The sequence below is a fragment of the Danio rerio genome, chromosome 20 (genome assembly GCF_052040795.2).
Source record: "Danio rerio strain M-AB ecotype USA chromosome 20, GRCz13ab, whole genome shotgun sequence".
NCBI classification, from domain to species: domain Eukaryota; kingdom Metazoa; phylum Chordata; class Actinopteri; order Cypriniformes; family Danionidae; genus Danio; species Danio rerio.
In genome coordinates this window covers 39,690,557-39,713,135 of record NC_141040.1, presented here as the reverse complement: position 1 = coordinate 39,713,135, position 22,579 = coordinate 39,690,557, and the positions used below count along the sequence as shown (strand labels likewise).

At 35.1% G+C, this 22,579-nt stretch overlaps 2 protein-coding genes, 1 long non-coding RNA gene and 1 pseudogene across 3 annotated transcripts in view; 2 read left to right on the top strand and 2 right to left on the bottom strand.

Annotated features, from left to right (window-relative positions):
• Nucleotides 1-22,579, top strand: part of adgrf3b (adhesion G protein-coupled receptor F3b) — a 671,400-nt gene that overhangs the window by 628,161 nt on the left and 20,660 nt on the right. The gene's annotated exons all lie outside the window — the stretch shown is intronic.
• adgrf7 (adhesion G protein-coupled receptor F7) lies at nt 3,574-20,794 on the top strand. The gene is made up of 15 exons (XM_087298520.1): nt 3,574-3,702; nt 4,378-4,435; nt 4,549-4,611; nt 4,720-6,606; nt 10,388-10,455; nt 10,791-10,888; nt 11,091-11,179; nt 13,070-13,134; nt 13,227-13,342; nt 13,829-14,004; nt 14,125-14,295; nt 15,469-16,800; nt 17,076-17,117; nt 17,223-17,285; nt 20,029-20,794. Exons 6-15 carry the CDS (start codon nt 10,876-10,878, stop codon nt 20,041-20,043), a joined length of 2,082 nt encoding a protein of 693 aa, XP_087154646.1. The 5' UTR covers nt 3,574-3,702; nt 4,378-4,435; nt 4,549-4,611; nt 4,720-6,606; nt 10,388-10,455; nt 10,791-10,875; the 3' UTR covers nt 20,044-20,794.
• LOC147839392 (uncharacterized) lies at nt 4,917-6,480 on the bottom strand (annotated as a pseudogene).
• On the bottom strand, nt 6,628-10,382 carry LOC147839391 (uncharacterized). Its single transcript, XR_015518861.1, has 2 exons — nt 8,980-10,382; nt 6,628-7,828 (listed from the first exon to the last, which is right to left on the bottom strand). It is a non-coding gene; the product is annotated as an uncharacterized LOC147839391 (long non-coding RNA).

Below are 22,579 nucleotides of genomic sequence, written 5' to 3'. Positions count from 1 at the left end.
TCAATGACACCCGGTTTGGATGTACCAGAGTGCATTTGTACAAAATCAGTGATGTTAAGTTCAGTCCAAGCTGTTTATTGAAGTGCAAAGCAAAAAATAAAAATTGTGGATACCCAAAAAACTAAATACTTTTTATTTCTAGAGAATTATATACAACATTTACAGAGTTAATGTGTGTTCTGGCTTTGCCAACAGTCAGGCACAAACACAACAACTATCCTGAAAAGCAAAAACTTTCTAAAATGTTTTTTTTCTTCCTCTGGAGTTTTATCAGGCGGTTGGCAAACCAACTTAACGGTGCATTTTCCACCACCTACTGTATTGGAGTGCAACTTATTATGGATAAGGAGTGGAAATGGAGAGGATAAAAAAATTAAACCTATGTCACTCAAATATCTAAAAATGTCATTATTTACCCTATATTACATACCATCTATTATATCTTTAAGGAAGAAATTGACTCTATTCAGCCCTCAAACATATTTGCGTTCATTACTTGTTTCTATACACTCAACATTATTTGTGTTCATTACTTGTTTCTATACACTCAACATTATTTGTGTTCATTACTTGTTTCTATACACTCAACATTATTTGTGTTCATTACTTGTTTCTATACACCCAATTAATGTGTGTGAAACTGTTTCTGGGAGACCACCATCTTTGTATCACCACAAATTGTATCCATCTTTACAATTTCGATGCTTTCTGATATTAAACACTGATTAAGAGAAGAGTGGCCAATTCGCAATGTTGTCATAATAACATCCTTTTTCCTTTTCTTCAGTTAGGTCCTGTCCATTCCCACCTTTCTTTGAATTCTATATAAATGCCTCCCCTTTACATCTTTGTCCCATGTGTTCTGCCACCTCATCTTTGACTCAGGCACAATTAACTTCTCCTTTATTCAAACTTATCCTAAAATTGACACTTGGCTCCTTAAATGAATTTTTTGCCATCTTCCTAAAATGGCCTCCTCCTTCTTCTTCTTCTTCTTCTCCTTGTTTTATTGCAGGTAACTCATTAAAAAAGCATTACTGTACCGGATGTAACTCTGAGTCTGAATATTAGAAAGGGGAAGGAAAAAAGAAACAAGAAGGGAGGGAGAGAAAGAGACGGAAAAAAAAACTTTTGATGTTTCACATACTCTAATGTTTGCATTCCAACCACATACTCATTTCAGTGCTGCGTGTTCAGCTCCTCTAACATATAGGGTCTTTATGGCCATAATTAAGAATACTCTCATCTATAAATGTTAGCCTTTAATCTAGAACCTAAACCCGAATCTTCTATACCTAATAAACGCTCTCTATATTTGCCAATGTATCCCTAAAATAGTTTTATATATATTATTTTCTAAAATGGCCTTCTTTTTTTTTTCTTTTTAGTTTGTTAGCGAAATGCATTTTTTGTGCATTTCACCACCTATTGTGCTAACGTTAGTTGTGCAACCAGATGCTGTCATTGCTCTGCCCCAATCCCACAGACCCCAGAGTCCAGGTGCCAGTCGGTGTTGCTTGTTAAGCTCCTCCCCCCTGCACACTGAACTCCTTAATCCCTAGAATTGTAACTGAGCACTTATTTTATTTACTTACATGAGGTATGTTGTAGTTTTATTATTAAAAGTTATATTATTCTCTAAAATGGCCACCATGCTGGAGCCATTTTATAGAGTGCGCCTCCACCCATTTTTTTTTTAGAACATACCATATGAAAACTTATAAAAATTCTAAAGCAAGGCAAAAATATTCTCAGAGACAACACATATGGTAGTACCATACAACATGTGTATCTCACAAATATCTCCAAAAGTGTCTGATAAATATGTCACACCAAAATTAATGGATTCCTTAATTTATCCCCCATGATGTCATTGAAAATGGTGGAACCCTAATCATTGGGGAAATGGAGGTTTTAAAATGGCCGCTTTTCCTGCAAGCTGGTTTGGTTGTTTGGAGGTGACCCAGAATGTAAGCAGGAGAGTCTTATTCATTTCTTAGTTTTAATCAGGAAAAATAAACTATTATGTTTGCAACAGAGTCTGGTGTGATTTATTTTAAATGTTAAAAAATGAAACGTTAAGTTAATTCAAACTAAATAAGGAAATTAAAAATAAGCAAACAGCAAAAATGATTTTTAAATCAATCAGAAAAGTATCCACACAAACAGTAGTTTTACCCCCGGTTTCGCAAACCAGGATTAAGGCTAGTCAAGAGGTGTCTTAAAATATAAGTCAGTGTCATTTTTTTGTCTCCAGGTGCACACAGCAATATATTTTTCTAAGGCCGTTTTTTTATAAATGTGGCCTTAATAGCTTAATTTAACTAAGGCTTAGTCCTGGCTTAATCCAAGCCCTGTTAGTGAAACTGGACCTTGGTGTTTTTCTGCTTGCATCTAGATTGTGTGTACAGCAGAAACTGTTTGTGTGAGTTAATGCACTCTCACAAACTTGCCTAAATAAGTCGTAGTCGCAGCCTCTCTGTGACGCACTGTATTTCATAGTTAACATTTGTTTCTTAGTAAATGGGTATATGCACACAGACTTTTAATGTTTAGCCCGCCCAATGGCTTCTAGAGAACTTTCCGGTGTCTTTCCAATGCAAAATTGCCACGTTTAAGATCTCTTTTCTTTAAAAAATAAGTGCTCTTCACTGCCTAATAGATATTTGATAAAAAGTGGGTCTCAGACCAGACAAGAAGGACTGCATTAAATTCAGTTGCTCCCTGCCATCTCTTTAGTATATGAAAATGTATTTTACCTCAGTATTGTGAATGGAGTTTCTGCGCTAGCCTGCTGGTCCTGACAGCGCTAGCAGTTACGTGGTCTTTCATCTCGTTTTATGCTTGAACAATTAAATGAATGCTTAAGTTTATTTAGCTGATTAAATTTTCATTACATTACGATGTTGATGCAGTAAGAGGAACCTTATACAATTGAAAATAGTCACAGAAACCTTTAACCTTAAATTTATCATTGGCTGAAAAACACTAGCTGTGCATATACTCCATTGTTTCTCAATAGGCAAACTCATCTAGATAGATTTAGCCTTAAGAAAAAAAAATCTGCAAACTGTAGTTAAGGGAAGTACATTATAATAACTGTAATCCAATTTTCTGAAATGAGCAGGAATCCCTTTATTTTTTTTCAGTGAAAAAAGTTGCATGAAAAAATAGAACTTGTTGTTCATTGTGCCGAAAGGAATCTAATGAATGTGGTGCAACAGGTTGGCCTGTTCACTAACTGTAAGTGTAAATGTACAAATAACAGTTTTTTGCTTTTAAAATCTTTTGTTTACATATTTATAATAGAGTAGAGGCATCTCTAATGAAAAATGTTCTGTTTCTTACACTCAAAAAAATTAATTATGGCTTTAGTTGGACCAAAGAATGTAACTATGTTTAAAGTAAACAATTCGCTTATGTGTTGTGTTGGAAAAAATTGAAAAAGTAAGTTTTCACATTTAAACAGCTCGCTTATGTAACATGAATGAAAGGGAGTTGTGTTGCTTCTGCAGTACTGCATTTTGGTCAATAGGTGGAGTAATATCTGCACATGCGCAGTTTCAAAACAACACAGGAAGTAAGAAGATTCAAACCACAACGATCACTCTCAGCTCGGCGCCATATTATGGGAATCAAAAGATGAAGATTACAGTACAAATTGCGAACGTGCACAAAGCTTTCCCCAATGTGGACACACAGGTGAGATTTTTTTTACTTTTTATGTATTTATACTGAGGCTGTGACAACATTTGAATCATAAATGTACTCTCTTGTAATACTATGTTGTGTTTGTGTGTAGTATTGCTATGAAATTGCCATTTTCCCTGTGTCTTTTCCACATTATAGAAAGATAAATGTATAGTTTGTTTTGCATTCCTGTGAAATTTTATACTTGGTATATATTTACTCCCCCAAAATAAAGTTGCTAACGTTGGTAGTAATGAATAGTCATGTTAGAATAGTCTAAGCTTTTCACTCATCATAGCACACGTGCTGCTGATAATGTGACAATAAAAGTGATTTGATTTTTTATTTGATTTGATGCTCTTTATTTTAAATGAGTGTCAAGCGGTTTGTCGAGTTTGAATGCCAGTTTTGATAACTTACATAATATTAATTAAAATGTGGTGTTGGCACATTGTTATTTATTATTTAATTGTATTATTCAAGCCTGTTAACTTAAAAAAAAAATCTTGACAAGCATATGTGGCACTTAAATAGGATGACATCTAGCATGATGACATATTTAATGTAAGCTTATTTGTTTGGTCATCTAACACGTTTAAATTTTTAAGTTTAGTAGTTTGCTATGTATATTATTATATTTTATTATTTTAAATCTTTGCTCACTCGCATTTATTTTCTCCCACACAGGTTTACAGCTCTACCTCTAAAGTCCCATATCTGGCTGAGGAGACTGTGGATCATCCAGGTACTATGCCTTTAGATGCCTATACACATTAAAATGATGTACAGTAAAAATTGCTAGTAATTTTAACTACTAATTATTTAGTAAATTACTAATTGTCATATCATGTTATTTAGAACATCACCAGTGGAAAAAAGGTGTGAATGCATCCTCAAAGCCCCTAAGTGAGGGAGTACATGGTAAGCTATTTTTTTTTTTTAAACATTTTGTATTTTCCTCTTAAACCAATTCCTCCTTTCACCTTTGATCTGTTGGTAAATTTAAATTTTTTTACCTGACTTTTTTAGGATGCTGGGCATGATGAAGCGCAAACCTTGATGTGCAACACCACCTTATGAATCTACACTAGTTACATTAACATTTAGCAGACTCTTTTGTCTAAAGTGACTTACAATTGAGGACACATTCAGCAAATCAACAAGAAAAGGCGATACACCCAAGATGTGCTAATTATACAAAAAAATGTAAGAATTAAGAATGCTTCTTAATGCGACTTGCGCGCCCAGTCGTCCAGCCAATCTAAGTTTTTGCCTTCTCCTCGGAAGGACCCCCGTCTAACGCCGTAGTCCAGCAGCAGCTCCTCCCCCATGGAGATGTCCCGAAGGGCGCTGAATAGAACGCACTCCCGTGGCCCCTGTGGCAGCGTTAGAAGCTTCACAAAGGGCCGCACGTTGTTGCGGTGCCGGGAGTGGTTCATAAGCCTTCCGAAGGTTTCCATGCCCGGGTGACAGGGGCAGGGCCAGGACTGGGCATCCAGGCAAAGGGTCCTCCCACCAAGCCCTTTAAAGAAATACATGTAGGAGGAGGAGACACGGGGGAGGGCCTCCCGTCTCCTTAAGCCCTCCTCGTGCGACAACTCCTCCCCATGGTAATCACAAATAATTTCTCCTTTTTTAAAGAGCATGGTGGTGACGACTCCTCCGCCTTTGTCCCCAACGGTCTGGATCTCCATTCCTTTCCAAGACTGCTGGACCACCGACATGACCAGCTGCTGGTCACTGGTGACGGCAGACAGCGCCCTCGAGAGCTCCCACTCTGCCAGGACGCCGTCCACCGTCGGCACGCCGGTGGTCCATGCAGTCTCGGCCCTAATGGCACTCTGCACCCGGGCCTGGGAAGGCCCTTCCGGTCGCTGCACCGCTCAAGGAGATGGCGCGTCCGGATTCCGAGCTGCTCCCCCCTCCAGTGATGGTAGTAGCCACGGTCAGTGAACCCGATCGCGGCTGCCTCCGCCCTACTAGGGGGCTTCCCACCCAAGCCTACCGGAAACTTGTCCTGAAAAGCCCCCCAATAACGAGGCGGAGGCAATGGAGGGGGCTGCAGGCCAGAGGTGGACGGCCTCTCCTCGCCAGGTGGAGCAGGCGGCTGAGACAGTGCAGCTGGAGGAGAAGCCGAAGCTGGAGCCGGAGGAGAAGACATAGCAGCGGTGGTAGCGGGCGGCGCGGGCTGCCTCTTGACGTACTTTGCTTTCAGGACGTCCTGGCTGGGGTTAGTGAGGGGGAGTCCTGACGCTCCCAGGAAGAAGCATCCCTTTTCCTCTGCCCCCGAAGCCCGAGCCCTAAGGCAGAGCGGCCGGATGTGCCTGTAATAGCATTCCAGCCACTCCTCCTCTTTCCGGCTCAGGCTCACGGTTTTCCCGGGAAGCGTCAGGATTACAGCCTCTCCCGCACCCTAAGCTCCATGACGCTTCCAGGACCCAGACGGTGTAGTCACATTAGAGTGGCAACGCAGAAGCTGCGAAAATCCATCTGGGTCCTGGGAGGCAGCTCGCACCGCTGGCCGAGGCGAAGGGAGACCTCAGCCATATCCGCCTCCATAGTGGACGGACATGGACTTTTGCTGCCGCTGCTGAGTATAATATGCTGCTCCGCGACGAGGAAGCCCTTGGCCCCGAAGTACTCGTGCAGGAGGACCCCACCTGCGGCTCCTTGGCCAAGGCCCCGCACCTCCGCCAGGCCTACCACCCTCCCCTCTGTGACAAACCTGGCGCGCGACTCCAAGGCAGGAGCCCCCTCCTCCAGGACCAGGGCCTCCTCAGCGCCGCTCATGCAGATGATTTTCACAGTATGTCTGACAGTTCCTTCTGAACCGTCAGGCACCCGAGGCAGTGTACAGCAACGCTATGGTCAGTGTTGTCCATCGTCGTTTCGAAATAGTTACCTCAGGTCGACACGGTGGGCGGAGTCGTAAGCATATTTTTTAAATCATTTATTGTTTTCAATTTATTTCATACTTGTATTACTATTATTTTATTAGTATTAATGTTTTAACTTATTGTAATAAGTGAAGATACAGATAAAGACAGTATTTGGGTTTTGACAATCATTTTATTGCTGGAAAATGTGTAAATCTGTAAAAATGCTATTGAATAAACTCAATGAAACGGAAAATGTTTTTTTATTTGGTTAAACATAACAATATCAATTTTAGAATAATTGAACCTAAATAACTACATTGATTAAAGCTAAATTATAAATGTTACGTTGATTGAACTAAACAACATTACATTACCTTTATGTAACTAACTTAAGTTCACTAAAATTAATATTCTTTCTTAAAGGTAACTTAACTTGGTTACGTGGAACCAGTGGACAAAAAAAGTTAATTAACGCCAACATATCATTTTTTTGAGTGTACATTGTATGCAAGTTAATTGAGCAAAGTTGGCATAGTTCACCAAAAAAAAGCTTTTATTTACTCATCCTGAGGTTATATTTTTTTTATATTCATTACATGATGGTGACTCATGATGTACAATCACTGGGGTTACTTTTATAGTTTTAATGAAACTTTTTTTACTCTCAAATACTGGTAGACTTAATAATTTTATGAACAATGTTTTTTTTTTTTTTTTTTTTTTAAGTTAATTTCAATTGAAGAAAAAAAACCTACAGTACTATACATCTTGGACGGCCTGAAGTTAATAAACAGCCAGGGATGGGCATAAGTACATTGTTATTTTTTATATTTTTAGTCCCCTATTTTATGGGAATTAAATATGTTTATTTTAAGTGTATCAAAAATACAGCCACCGTAACGTGTATCAAAATAAAGTACTGTATTTTTTTTTATTTAAAAAAATACTACAAAAAACTTTTAAAATGGAGCATGACATTTCTTTATAATCCTTTCATCAATAGGCCTACTGGATCAGTCCCTTCACCATTAAATTGGCTTGGTAAAGTAAACAATTTTTGATAGCAACAACTTTTCTCTGCCACTTTTGGTTGTGGCATAAAGGTTGGTAAGTTGGACTTGTAACCCAAAAATAAATTGTGTTCTTTGAGATATAAATTACAATCCATCCATTATTTGTAAAGTATACTTATTCTCCCAAAATTATTTTAGTTCTTATTTAACTGAGTCTCAGATGACCCTCTTAAAAACACCAGGGGCCTCATGTACGAAGACTTGCGTGGAAATCATACTAAAACATTGCGTACGCACAAAGTTGTAAATGTGCGTACGCAGAAAAAAATTCAGATGTATGAAACACTGCGTACGCCGAATCTCACGCATATTCTTTTGTACATCTGAATGAACGTGAAACTGAGCGCAACATGCACGAGCGCAAAACCCCTCCCTGCCTCCTCCCCCGTATGAATATGCAAATGACTATGCTAATGTCAAAACCCAACGAAAAAGCAAAGGCAAAAGCAAGCAAAAAGAAACTTTGAACAGAATGTGAATTGGAGGTGCTGCTTTCGGAGGTAGACCGGAGAAAAGCGGTGTTATTTGCAAGTTTGTTCTCCGGAATTAACAACAAAAGAAAAAAATAGAGTGGGAGAGTTTAGCTGATACGGTTAACACAGTTGGGTCTGAACATATAGCAGAGTGCATTAAAAAAAAGAAATAGTGTGGTTTATATCTACAAAATGTTACAGGACGCTTAACAGTATCAGTGGCGCGCTCGTAAGACGCATGTGATCATGAATTGATACGTTCGAGCATGAACGCGGCTCGAATATAGCGTCTGATGAACTCTTTCTTGTTGTTTCCCCCCGCTACACATCAGATTTTGCCAACTATTTATCACGAGAAAGACAAGTGGGAATCATCAATAAGTTCATATCAATAAGCATCATATTTTATTTGCACATTTATTGAATGGAAATGTTTCTGATTCACGCATGCAAATTCATCTTCAGATAGTGTCTTTATAGCAATGTGCGTGCAGTAGATCGCTCAGATTACATTGGGAAAACAGGCGACCGCTGCAAATTGTGCTTTAATGTTTAGCTGGTCAAATGTATGGTATGAAAACCTTATATACCTGCTGAACCTGTCTCATACAGCTGCCATTGCAAGGCTCAGACACTTTGTAGAGAGGAATTTAACACAACTGTCTCTAGGAGTCGCCAATGGAAATAAAACAGACACGCACAAAAAAATGTGCGTACGCCTGCCAGAAAGTTGCCGTGAAGCTGCGCACATTCCCACGTTCAGTTCATTGTTAGTAAATCCAAACGTGAGCGATTCTGAGCGTGAAACCTGGCGTACGCAAAGTTTTTGTGCGTACGCAGCGTTGATACATGAGGCCCCAGCACACCATATTTAGGCGTTTTACATTTCTAAAGTTTCTTTGCATTTCCACCTGCAGCACTGAGATTGATGATGTTCTGAAGCTCCTCATCTTGTTCTTCATGACTGATATTTTATTCTTTCTCATTTCTTAGGAAAAGGTGCTAAATTGTACACTATAGAGACATTATATAATTCTGGTCTTAGCATTACTCACTATCCTAGCTTTAATGGTTGTTGACTTGCTTCTGAATATACCCTCACCATTTGTAATGTATGTTGCTTTCTTTAAGCGTAATTTCATTTTCTGTTCTGATCTCAGGCCTATTTTAAAGATGTCATCATGTACCGTAGACTTCTTGCATAGTATTTTACAGAAACTACAAAAATAAAACATAGTAAAGTATTTTGATACAAAATATGAACCCGTTTTCATCAAATCTATCAAATACAAATTCCAAAATACTATTTGACATTGTCATGAGACATTGTCTTATACAATTCAAAATTATACATAGGCTTCACTTTTCAAAAGTAAAGATCCACAACATTTTCCCAAACGCCTTATCCAACTGTGATAAATGTCAGTCCCTTAATGCAACACTTCTCCATTCTTTTTTTTCTTGCCCGAAGGTCACAAGCTACTGGTCTGATGTATCTAATGTATTGTCAAGAATTTTTAAGACTACACTGTTACCTGAACCATTGTTGATTATTCTTAACACATCAGAGTTATTAAGAAAATTTACTTCAGCCCAACAGCGGTTCATTTCCTACTCTCTTATTACTGCAAAAAAAATTACTTTTGATGTCATGGAAAGGACCAACGATGCCTACCGACAAAATGTGGCTTCGAGATCTCTCTAATACTTTTATACTTAGAGGGAATTAGATATCTGTTGAAGAAAAATCTCTCAGGTTTTTATAAAATTTGGTAACCCTTCATTGACTTCTTACAATCAGTATCTGTATAAACACGTATTTTCTTCCATTTTTTTTCATATATATATATATATAAACTCTCACTGTACTTCTTGCTAAAAAATTGTATTCTACTTCCACATTGTTTGTCTTTTCTGCTTTGTTTTGTATGTATATTTACACAAAATTTTTTTAGCCTTTTTTATATTTTTGATTGAAATTGTATAATTTATATATGCTCAATAAAAAAAATAATAAATAAAATAAATAAATAAATAAATACTGCCCATCCCTGTCAACAGCAAATGTAATTTTCTTTTTAATGTAATTTTTATATAATCAGCAATTGTAAAATACGGCTGTTCTGACTGCATTTCACATAGAAGTGATTGTATTTAAATGTAAATCAACAATGTACCAATGTTTTTTCCACTCATGAGAACAAGGAAATGACGAAGGAATTTAAACGTGTTAAGCTGGTTTTATTTATTTTTATTTTTTTTTGAGTCTCAGATTATTTTGAGTCAGCCATTTGACAAGAACGCTAAATATCAAACCCTGGAAATCTTTCCGGAGATCAGGTAAAAATATGTGTTGTTTTAATTGATAAGCTGCTGTAAACTGTTCCTGTTTGAAACATGGAAAAATGTGTTGACTTTAAACTGTTATTAGTACAGTGTTAGAGAGCATGTTAGCTTTTTAACATTAACAACATGATGTATTTTAACTTAATGTTATGCTGTTATCTTTGTGTGTCACTGGCAAATTCATGTTGTTAGCTTTATAATGTGTAAGGGTTTGTTAGTTTAATGTCTTTGTTGTTGTTTTTTGGACTCCTGGTCAACCTCATTCCCTCAAACCCTCTCTACCCCACATTGTTTAGTTTTATCATTGTTTTTTTTTTAATCATATGCAGCATGACATGACAACATTTGGGTGAGCCACATACTTGGCATTTGTTCTTAAGAAATATGCCGTAAGTGACTGACATCATTGAAAACATGTCCCGTCAAGGTACAATTAACTACAAATTATTGGTTCATTGCACCTACATTTGGATCGAAAATGCTATAACTGAAGACATTGTACTCCTTTATCTTAAATCACTTGTTAAAAAAGTTTTGATTTAACAACAAATATCATCTTTCTTTGTTTAGTATATCAGAATGAATCGGGATTACATGTGGTACTCTTAATTTTACTCTTTATTTTTCAGATACAGGACTAACATTAAAATCCTTAGTAGGGATCCTCATGGCAGTTCTGCTGACTCATTGTGTTCTTCCAATAAGTACAGATTTGAAGGTAGGAGCGCTTATTATGTGTATGCTTATTTTTTTAACAGTTTTTTTAACAGTTTAAGTCAGAATTATAAGCCGCCCTTTTAATTTTATTTTTTATATATATTTCCCAAATGATGTTTAACAGAGCAAGGACATTTTCACAGTATGTCTGATAATATTTTTCTTCTAGAAAAAGTCTTATTTGTTTTATTTTGGCTGGTATAAAAGCAGTTTTTAATAAAAATAAAAAAAGGTCAAAATTATTAGCCCCCTTTAAGCTATATTTTTTCGATATTCTACAAAACGAACTATTGATATACAATAACTTGCCTAATTACCCTAACCTGCCTAGTTAATCTAATTAACCTAATTAAGCCTTTAAATGTCACTTTAAGCTGTATAGAAGGTTCTTAGAAATATCTAGTCAAATATTATTTACTGTCATCATGGCAAACATAAAATAAATCAGTTATTAGAGTTATTAAAACTGTTATGTTTAGAAATGTGTTGAAAAAAAATCTGCTCTCTGTTAAACAAAAATTGGTGAAGAAATAAACAGGGGGGCTAAAAATTCAGGAGGCGAATAATTGTGACTTGTATGTAACTGTATTTAGTCAATGAGAAACTTTTTTTTACTACTACTACTTGCTATGTTTAAGGTCTGACTGTAATGTTATTATTTGAGTTCAGTTCGAGGAAGTTATTTCGAAGTAACATCAAGAAATATTTTTGGCATAATTTTTATTATGCAATCGAGACAGCTGTCAAAGTTATCAAAAGATAAATGTAACATTGTCAATCAAATACTTTCACACATTTAGCCTTGGTTATGAACGCAATCTTAAAACTTAAAAACAATGATCATATTGTGTTGAAATTAAATTTGATGAAATCTTATAGATAATCTTTAGATACCTGACATATTTATTCATATGCATAGAGTTGAAGTCAGAATTAATAACGTGTTGAAAACCCATGATAATTTTTTCCCCAATTTCTGTTTAAAGGAGAGCAGATTTTTTTCAACACATTTCTAAGTATAAAAGTTTTAATATTTAATTTCTAAAAACTGATTTATTTTATCTTTGTGATGGTGACAGTAAATAATATTTAACTAGATATTTTTAAGACACTTCTATACAGCTTAGTGACATTTAAAGGCTTAACTAGGTTATTTAGGTCAACTAGGCAGGTTAGGGTAATTAGGCAAGTTATTGTATAACGATGGTTTGTTCTGTAGACTATCGAAAAATATAGCTTAAAGGGGCTAATAATATTGACATTAAAATGTTTTTTAAAAATTAAAAACTGCTTTTGTTCTAGCCGAAATACAACAAATAAGACTTTCTCCAGAAGAAAAAAATATTATCAGATATACTTTGAAAATTTCCTTGCTCTGTTAAACATCGTTTGGGAATTTAAAAATTTAAAAGCCATCAAAAAAAGGCCTTTTCCTATCATGACGAGAGATTTCTGTGTAGCCACTATAACCATAGGTCATTTAGCATTTTATTAACATTTTTATACATATTATATTATTATGTTTTATTATATATTATTATGTTATGAAACAGTGTCTCTTCTTTAATTAAAGATGATTCTGTTAGTAATAACAATGATAAAGTTTATTTTCATTGTGGCTTTAAGTTCTTAAAGTGCTTTAAAATAATAAAATTGACCAAGATAATGCAAAAATAAAGAGCAAATCCATTTATCAGAAAGGTATTCAGATTCAAAATGCCAATAAAGCTATTTATGAAGTAATTGAACAATGCATAAGCAAATGCAAAGCGTATTTGCTTAGATATTTTTGGTCCTTAATATTTTGCTTCATTTTGAAAGCAACTGAACACTCTTTTATATCAGTATTTACAGTACTTGCATTTACTTTAAAATCTTCTTCTTGTTACAGATTGATGACAGTCACACAAGTTTGTCTAAATACCTGAAAGATTCTGTAAAAGTCACTAACCTCAGGTGAATATTATATCTCCTTTGTTCCTTTAAATCTTTATCTAGTGCAACAACAACAGCAGCATCTTCTTGTTACTTTGTGTGTTGCTCCACAGGCCAAACAGTGCCAGTGGTACCATCAGAGAGGATTTTGCATTAGCAGACACAGAGGCTTTCCAGACTCTTTCAAAAGCAGGAATCCCTGCAACTATCAATGCTTTTTCTGAAACCGGTAAGTAACTATTTAAAATGTCTAAATTTTTTCCTTTGGTGTTTACTCCTCATGAGCTGTTCTGTTGTTTTGAGAGGCCCAATGTATATGTTTTAATAACTGTATAAGAAAGTTAAATCAAGCTTCTGTGAAGTAAGTACGTACGAATACTCAGTTAACCACAGTTGATTAGTTTTTCCTTAGGTATTGTGTTTTTACATGAGTTATTTCTTAGTGTTGTATGTTGATTTTTTTATTTTTATTTTATTCATTTTATTTTTGGAATTAAATAAGTCCTATGATTCCAGTGCAATCAAATGATGTCAAATTACATCTTCTCTCCGTTAAACAGAAATTTTGGAAAAAATAAACGGGGGCTAATAATTCAGGGGGGTTAATACTTCTGACTTCAACTGTACATATACTGTTGTTGTGTTATTTTATTCATTGCACAGAGAAATTTAACTGATTTTCATTTTCTGAAATTCATTTTTTTTCTAACTGCAGAATTTAGCTGTAAAAATGAAACACTTGGACTTGGAAATGAAAATGAATTTGTAACCGGACCATGTGAAACAAACTGGAATGGCAATATAATTTATCAATGTACATCAGGTAAATGGACAGTGTTCAGCAGGAAGTGTGTACTTCAAATTATTAGCGACCTTAAAAGGAAAGTTGAGGTGAGCTACATTGACAGTCTGTGTTCTGAATACTGCCCAAAAATAATCTGCATATATATAATTATTATTATTATTATTAGTAGTAATATTTATCTTTTATTTTAAAAACTTTCTTTTAAGGTATTGATTGTAGAGCAAATACCGGAGTTTATGGCTCAGCTCTGTATTGCTACAATGAACAATTCACAACAGATAACAGATTCTCCTCTAACTGTCCAAACAACTGTGGAGATGCTTGTGATCATCGCTAGTGTCTCACAAAACATTATCATCAGTAAGTCTGTCATGGAGGTATGAATAAGTATTTCTCTTATAACCTATCTTTTTGGTAACACTTTACTTGAAAGGGGACACTTGTTTATAAGACAATAGTTGTGACAGCTTTATAATCATGATATAGTACATGTGATGTGTATGAAGGAGCTGTTATGCAAGCTTAGGACAACTGTCTTTAGATGTAATAAGCTCAGTTACTACATTTAAAATTCAAATGCAAGAAATGTCTTTGTCAATATGAAACTTGAAATTATCAAGACAACATAACAAATCTAGTATAAGCATGCAAGCTTTTCGTGAGACCTTTATAATTGTTATAAATATTTTTCTGATTCCTTCTTTAATGAAAAAAAACTGAATTTGTCATAAAATAAGTGCCAAAAGTCTTTCAAATAATTTTACAACAATATCATTAATATTTAATGACTTAATTACATTTTAATGACAAATTAATGTCTTACACTACAAAAACTGCTTTTCTTACTTCGATGTTTTGTCGTGTCTGGTCCAAATATCTAAAAATTCTTAAATAATTAAAAAAAATGTCTAGAGAAGCATAACATATTGTCTTGTTTTAAGACATAATTGACCAAAATGAAGTGAGTTTTTTCATAAAACAAGCAAAATAATCTGCCAATGAGATAAACAAAATAATCTTAATTTAAAAGGAAAAACAAGATTATTTTGCTTGTTTTAAGGAAAAACTCACTTAATATTGGCATATTATTTAAGTAAGAAAAGCATTTTCTGCAGTGTACAACTGTAATGAGGTGTTAAAAAATTCATGACAATTTTTCTGCCCTAATGACAGTCATGTTTAAGACAGATACATGAGAAGTTGTAACCTTGATAATGTCAAATCATCATGATAAAGATGAAGACATGCAATCTATGTGTTATGTGAAGTTGTCATAACTAAGACATCTCAAACAATGTCAGCGTTGCATTTAAAAGGACAACAGAGCAAATTAGCAAAAATAAAAAATAAAAAATAGCAAAGTTGTCATAAATATGCATAAATCTCCTTCATATTCATGACACGTGTCATCCTGATTATAAAGGTCTCTCTACGATCTTATGAATGCCCCCTTCAAGTAAAGGGTTACATTATTGGGTACATTATTTAATCAAGATTTTCCCATTACATTTTTTTTTTTTACTAAACATGTTTTTCTGTTTAATCTCCAGGATTTCCTTAAAACAGTTGACATCCTTGTTTCAAATGAAGCCACTGCATCATGGCAAAGTTTGACAAAAGAAAACACCAGCATTTCTCTTCTGAGTGCTGTTGAGGATATCAGTAATCGTCTCACAGAGGGCAGTTTTACCATTAATCAAAAATACATTGAATTGAATAGAACTGTAATTAATAACTCTTACACTGGGAAATCAAACCTGCCAAACTCAGCCACTGAGATTCTAATACCGCAGATTCTTAATCCAACCTCCTTAACCATCATAATCTTCACAACACTTAACAATATCTTACCCACACAAGATAGTGCTAATGGCATTGTGAAACCAGATATGCGCATCAATGGAGATGTGGTTGTTGTTAAGGCTAATCAAACACTTCACAGCATGTCTTTTGTGTTTGACACCACTGATCAGTCGTTAGTAAATCCTCAGTGTGTCTTTTGGAACTTTAACCTCAGCGCATGGGATTCCACTGGATGTGAAGTAAAGCCTGGGAGGAATGAAACTGGAATAATTACATGTGAATGCACACACACAGCCTCTTTTTCAATCCTAATGTCACCATTTTCCATTGATCACATAGCCTTTGCATATGTAACCTACATAGGTGTAGGTATTTCAGTGGCTTGTTTGATTTTGTGCCTCATTATTGAAGCTATCGTATGGAAGGCAGTGAGAAGAAATGACACCTCCTACATGCGACATGTCTCCATAGTAAACATTGCCATCTCCCTGCTGATCGCAGATGTCTGTTTTATCATTGGAGCTGCGATCTCAAAAGAACAGCCAACCCCTGCGGATCGCTGCAGTTCAGTAGTTTTCTTCATGCACTTCTTTTACCTGGCTCTTTTCTTCTGGATGTTAATTTCAGCGCTGTTGCTCTTTTACCGTGTGGTCATGGTTTTGTCCCAGATGTCAAGAGCCAAAATGATGGTCATTGCCTTCTTACTTGGTTATGGTGCACCCTTGCTCATATCAGTCATCACTGTTGCATCAACAGCTGGACCTCAGATGTATGTTTCCAAACAAGCATGCTGGCTGAACTGGAATGAATCTAGGAATCTGCTGGCATTTGTGATTCCAGCTCTCACTATTGTAGCCATAAATCTCGTGGTTTTTATTGTGGTTCTGTACAAGATATTTAAAAGAAGAGCTGGTGCTGCAACTCAACCAGATTGGAAAAATGCCTTGGTGGTTGCCAGATGTGTAGCTTTTTTTACTCCTGCCTTAGCTTGTGGAATCACATGGGGATTTGGAATTGGTACCACGGTGTCAGCTGGCCTGTTTGTTCATGTGGTGTTTGCACTCTTCAATTCGCTGCAGGTATCACTTTTTGTCTTTGTTTTTTTGACTTCAGATTAACTTTATGTTTTTGTGCTTGATAAGAATGCAAACTTTAATTACTAAAATGTGAATGATGCATTAATTATTATAATCTATATTATAATAGAATATTTTAACAAATTTACTTACAATGTATTAAATTATATATATATATATATATATATATATATATATATATATATATATATATATATAATTATATATAATATATAATTTCTCATATAATATATAATTTCTCATATAATTTATAACAGGGATTCTTCATATTGGTGTTTGGGACTCTTTTAGACTCCAAGGTACAGTATGAATTGATTTTTGATGCTTTGGCTTTTTACCAAACTATTTTGGAAACATTTAGTTCTTCTACAGGTTTAAACAAATTTGTGATAAAATGTTTGCAGGTCCGTGAGGAACTGGCAAGATGGTTTTCACTGAGAAATCTTAACAGCTCTAGCTGTACCAGGGTAAGTGATGACTATGTCCTGTAAGAGACTAGTGTGCTGTAAAAATATTAGTGATGTCCTGTAAGAGACTAGTTGTGCGCTGTGAGAGACTGATGTCCTGTGAGAGACTTGTATGCTGTGAGAGACTAGTGATGTCCTTTGGCCTCTGAATTTCTGAAGTCATTTAAAGCCAAGGCATGTACACATCCTGCTATTTTTTTTGACTTCTGTTAAATTCACTTCACATGTTTGAGATGTTAATGCCACATTCATAATAGTTCTCTCATTTGAACCACTTTCTACCAAATAAAGGGTTTTTTATTAGCTGCCTTAGTTACAGCTGAAATTACATTTTCAATGATTACATCTGGAAACTTCTGGAAAAAAATCAAGTGTTTATGAATTATTTTTGAAATTTTATTCTCACTATAAAGTCATGTAACACAGTGTTTCTCAACCACATTCCTGGAGAACCGCCTGCACATTTTCCATTGCTGCATGTATGCAAGTTTTGGGACATACTACTTTCTCGTTAACAGATTGTTGTGTTGCTTAGTTATGAGCCCTGTCAATCATCCACACATCATCCACATTTCTTTCATATTTATTTCCTACTTTATTGGAGAAGCAGCAGCAGGGTAATCTCCCATTTGCGAGTCTTTCATGCAGAGAAATCTCCCCAGGTCCTTGGATAATTCTGCATTCAGATGTTAATGTCCAAACACGTCTTTTTATAAGTTCAGTTTTGTTGTTGCAGATGAAATATAACACAGAAGACGTGATTTAAATATTTTCCAGTTGGCTAGATATTGATTAACAGTCATACAAACAACTTTACCGAAGCGGTCGGTCTGAGGCGTTCATCATGTTTGATGTTTATTTACACATTTCACACGCGTTTGTAGTTTTAATCGAATTCACGTCCAACGCACAATGTATTGTGGGCAATATCAGTGATTGTAGTATGGACACTTCTACACTTAAACGTTTGACCAGAAAAAGTCACTATCAGGGAACCTTTGGCATACTCTTTTTTTTTTTTTTTTTTTTTTTTTTTTTTTTTTTTTTTTTTTTTTTTTTTTTTTTTTTTTAAACATACTACGATTTGGGACATACTAATTCTATTTTCAAATACTATTTAGGATGGATAGCATATGAATATGAATTGGGATGCACATGTCTCCTGACATAAAACACACCTGATTTTGATCATCAGCTCATTAGCAGAAACTGAAGTACCTGTGATTGGTGTGAAAACAGACATCCAATATATGTAGTGTTGTTGTCCTCCAGGAACGTGGTTGAACAACACAGATGTGACATACATCACAGATTATTGTGAATAATTTACTTTGACTATTTTTGTGGACTTTTTTTTTAACCATTTCACATCTTTTGCAAAAGTTCTAATAATTGAAACCTTAGATTCTTAAGTCCACTCTCTTTTCATTGGTTTCATCAGTAGCTCACAGGCAGGTGTTTCATAGTTACCCAGAAGGGGCAGGTTTCTGATCTTATCAGCATGTAATGGGTGTTCCTCAAGGCAAGGATGTAGGTTTGGTCTTTATATTGATGAGGACATGTTAAGGACATGGCATTTTTTTATATACTGTAGAGACCATTTCAATATGGTGATGACGTTGGCCCTTTAAAGTTTCCTGCTTGTTATCAAACTATTTCAAAACTCTAACAAGAGGTCATTCAATAACTTAACATTAAAACAGCTATCATAAAATCATTTGTCAATATGTGGTTCCTTTTGGATTTTCGGGAGCTATAGAAATGAAAAATGTAAAACAGGAAATACTCTGGGACCATTGTTTTTGTTTACGCCTGCCTCTCAAAATGATCTACATGCTGCTATTATATAACTGCAGCATAATTCTATAATATTAATGATTAAAATATATTATTAATTTTCTTATTTATTAAGTTAAATTAAATAGTGTAATGTTAAAAGCATGTTTATTAGCTAATAAAGATTATTAAAGATTAATCAAGTTTATTAAAGTCTTCTGTTTATTTTTATCCATAGTGGAAATTAAACATGTCTCATATATCAGTATTAATAAAAGCTGGAGCACAGGCTGTAGTTTTTCTGACTTTTGACTTCTGTCAAATGAAATTAGACATGCTACTCTAAGAGATTTGGAGAACTGGCAGGCATCATATTTATTCTTTTATATTTAGCTGTTTAGTTTTCTGAGCATAATATTCACAATCTATTTTAGCCTGGTGTAATGTTAGAATGTGTGTTAAAGCGGGGAAAACACTAGCATTAACGCCATTATCATGATAGATTCATTCAATAGGGAACTTGAGTTTATTTGACTTTTGTGACACTTTTTTTTTTTAAGCTCCTTTGTCCACCTTTGTTTTTTTTTTTTTTTTTTTTTTTTTTTTTTTGATGCCGCCATCCAGTGCGTATCTGAACGCAGCTACAGCCTCTCACGTAACAGCAGGGAAAGGCACAGCCAATCAGTGTTCATATGTGTTTGGGGGCGGTGCGACTCGAGGAGATGTAATTTAACCCTTTCTGCTTGTCCAGGATAATATTGATAGCTCAATTTTTTTTAAGTGAATTAAATTATTGGTTTGGACATTTCAATAGTTGGTGGATATTGGTGAGGACACATCCCCTCTGTCCACGCTACATCTATGCCCCTGCCTCAAAGCCACTTGTGCTTCTCTCTATTACAAAATGTACTACATCACTGGGACTTTGCTATGCTGATGACACAGATTTATTTTTTAATTTAATCAGATGATCCAGCGGTAGCTGCACAGGACTCGCATTGCCTGCAGGACATCTCAGCATGGATAAAAGAACATCACCTGCTGTTAATTTTTTTTTCTTGGATTTTGCTGTAGCACACACAAATTATAATGTACAGTATGCTCATTTGTGGTGTCCTGATGTAATGTGCAGTATGGTTTATTCCTTGAATCCAAGGGGGTCCCCGCCCACAAGGGGCCTCAGTGAGCTCTGTGGGGGGTTGTGTCATATTTTTACACTTTTTAGCAGTGGACAATTAAGAGAATGATCATGTTGCCTTCATTCATTTCAGTTCATTTTATTCTCTGGCTGACCAAAAAATTGACAATTTGTCCTCCACAAAAAAAGACTCACTGATTCGCCTTCTCGCAGCGCTCGCAATAATGAAAGCACAAAATGGAAATACCAAGATAGTTGCCTGAATGTTTTTATTCCATTTTCTTGAAGCAAAGAGTCCCTGACCCAGCCACAGTGCATTATCACAGTGTATTAAGCCCACAGCATCTTTTGAGTGCAAGGCAAAAGAATTGACACACCCAAAATGAGAGGAGGGACGTCACAGCCACTGACAAGAAACTTAAAAAAAAAAAAAAAAAGAATTAATATAGGGCCAATTTAAAGGCCAAAGGCTTATGTTTTTCAGTTACAAATGGCCTACGTATATGTTTTGCCTTTATATTTTACACTAGGCTGTTATTTGTGCATCAACATATCTAGATATAGTAATAAACATACTGTTTGTTTGAAAACAAAATTTTTTGTCATCCTTATTGCAAACTTATATGAACGGTATTATTACTATTATTATCATTAAATGTTAAGGGGGAGTCTTACAATATTTTCCGGGTGAAAAGGGGATCTCGGGCAAAAGAGGTTGGGAACTACTGCCTTAAATAATTTAATGAAATTCTCTTTTAAAGGCTTTGAAATGTGAACTTTAATACAAAAGTAACTTTTATATCCTTTTATATCTTAATCAAAATGACAGAAATCACTAAATGCTGATATTATACTGTATACATGCAGTGATAATTAACATGTTTGTATTGCTGTCAAAATTATTGAGGATTTTGGGTTATTCACTGAATGTTAAAAATAATTTGTTGTTATTTATTTATATTTTGCACTTGGAAATGTTTATTTAATGTTCAGTGGGCAAAGGGTTCGTAGAATAAAGTGACCTCATTGTACTCAGTTTTTGAAAATGCATATTGAATAAATGTAACTTAATTTTTCCAGTTTAACTTGGGTTACTCCATTAATTCATCTACGTTTTGAAACTGCTATTTCTCATATTATTTCTAGGAAAATATTTTTTGATGTAATAAAAAATATTCTGAAATATGCATATTTAATATTTTATTTTGCATACATTTTGTATCATTATGTCTTTGAGTTGTGTTTCTCTGTAATGTCCACTGTTCTGCTTTTAGCTCCAACCCTGATCAAACTGGACACTGAATGACATTTTGAGTCCCAAAACAAGAACTTGCACTTTACATATAATACTATAAGGAGTTTGGACTCAAATAGTGTTCGCCCCTGAACCATAGACTGTAGTTCTATCCAGCAATGGGATGTAGAAATCTGATAAGTACGTTTTTGCCTCTAAAAACTGTTTGGCTTAAAGTTAAAAATGAAGTGTCACATTGCCGTATAAGATGAGTGAAAAAAAAAAACATAAGGGGAGAGGGGAGGTTGCTACTACTAGTGTCAGTTCTTTTTTTTTAATTTTTTTTTTACTTTATGGTTTCCAGCTCAAATTTGTAATTTCTGATGCTTTAAATGAACTGATGTTGACTTTGTATTTGACTGCACAACATGGCGAGTAAAGGTACTGTACATGCTTGATTTACTATAGAAATGTATTTTTGGTTGTTCAGCCTAACTTTTTTGCCTCTACAGTATATATAGAATGCATGTTTTACTCAGTTCTGGTGATTTTATTTATTTATCGATACAATGAAATTTAAATTCAATACAAATGAATGTCTTCTTTTTTGTTTCTCAGATACACGGACAGTATTAAAATACCTGTTAAGATTCCAAATTGCTATCCTGCTAACTCAGGTAAAATGAAAATATATATTCTAGAATTTAAAAATGTGACTTTCACTCTGTAATGTTTATAATATGTAAGCATTTTTTGTGGTGGCACAGTGGGTAGCACTGTCGCCTCACAGCAAGAAGGTCGCTGGTTCAAGCCTCGGTTAGGTCAGTTTGCATGTTCTCCTTGTGTTGCCGTGGGTTTCCTCTGGGTGCTCCGGTTTCCCCGAAGTCCGAATACATGCACTTTTGGGTAAATTGAGTAATTTGGGCTGGGCTGGGCTCAGAATCCGTGAGTTCTTCATAATGACAGATTTAACTGATAATATCTTCAAATCCAAATTACAGACAATTTATAATGAACAGGTATTCTTTTGAAGCAAATGCAGGAGACGTAAATGGTAAAATTTAAACTGGCAATTTTTATTTCAGTTAGTAAATCTTATTGACAAAGGACAAGAACTTATCAAGTAACATGAAACTATGAACCTAA

Coding starts and splice junctions, on each gene's coding strand:
- adgrf7 (XM_087298520.1), top strand. Junction 13,343..13,828: donor CAATGCTTTTTCTGAAACCG/GTAAGTAACTAT, acceptor TTCTAACTGCAG/AATTTAGCTGTAAAAATGAA. Junction 17,118..17,222: donor GGACTCTTTTAGACTCCAAG/GTACAGTATGAA, acceptor AAATGTTTGCAG/GTCCGTGAGGAACTGGCAAG.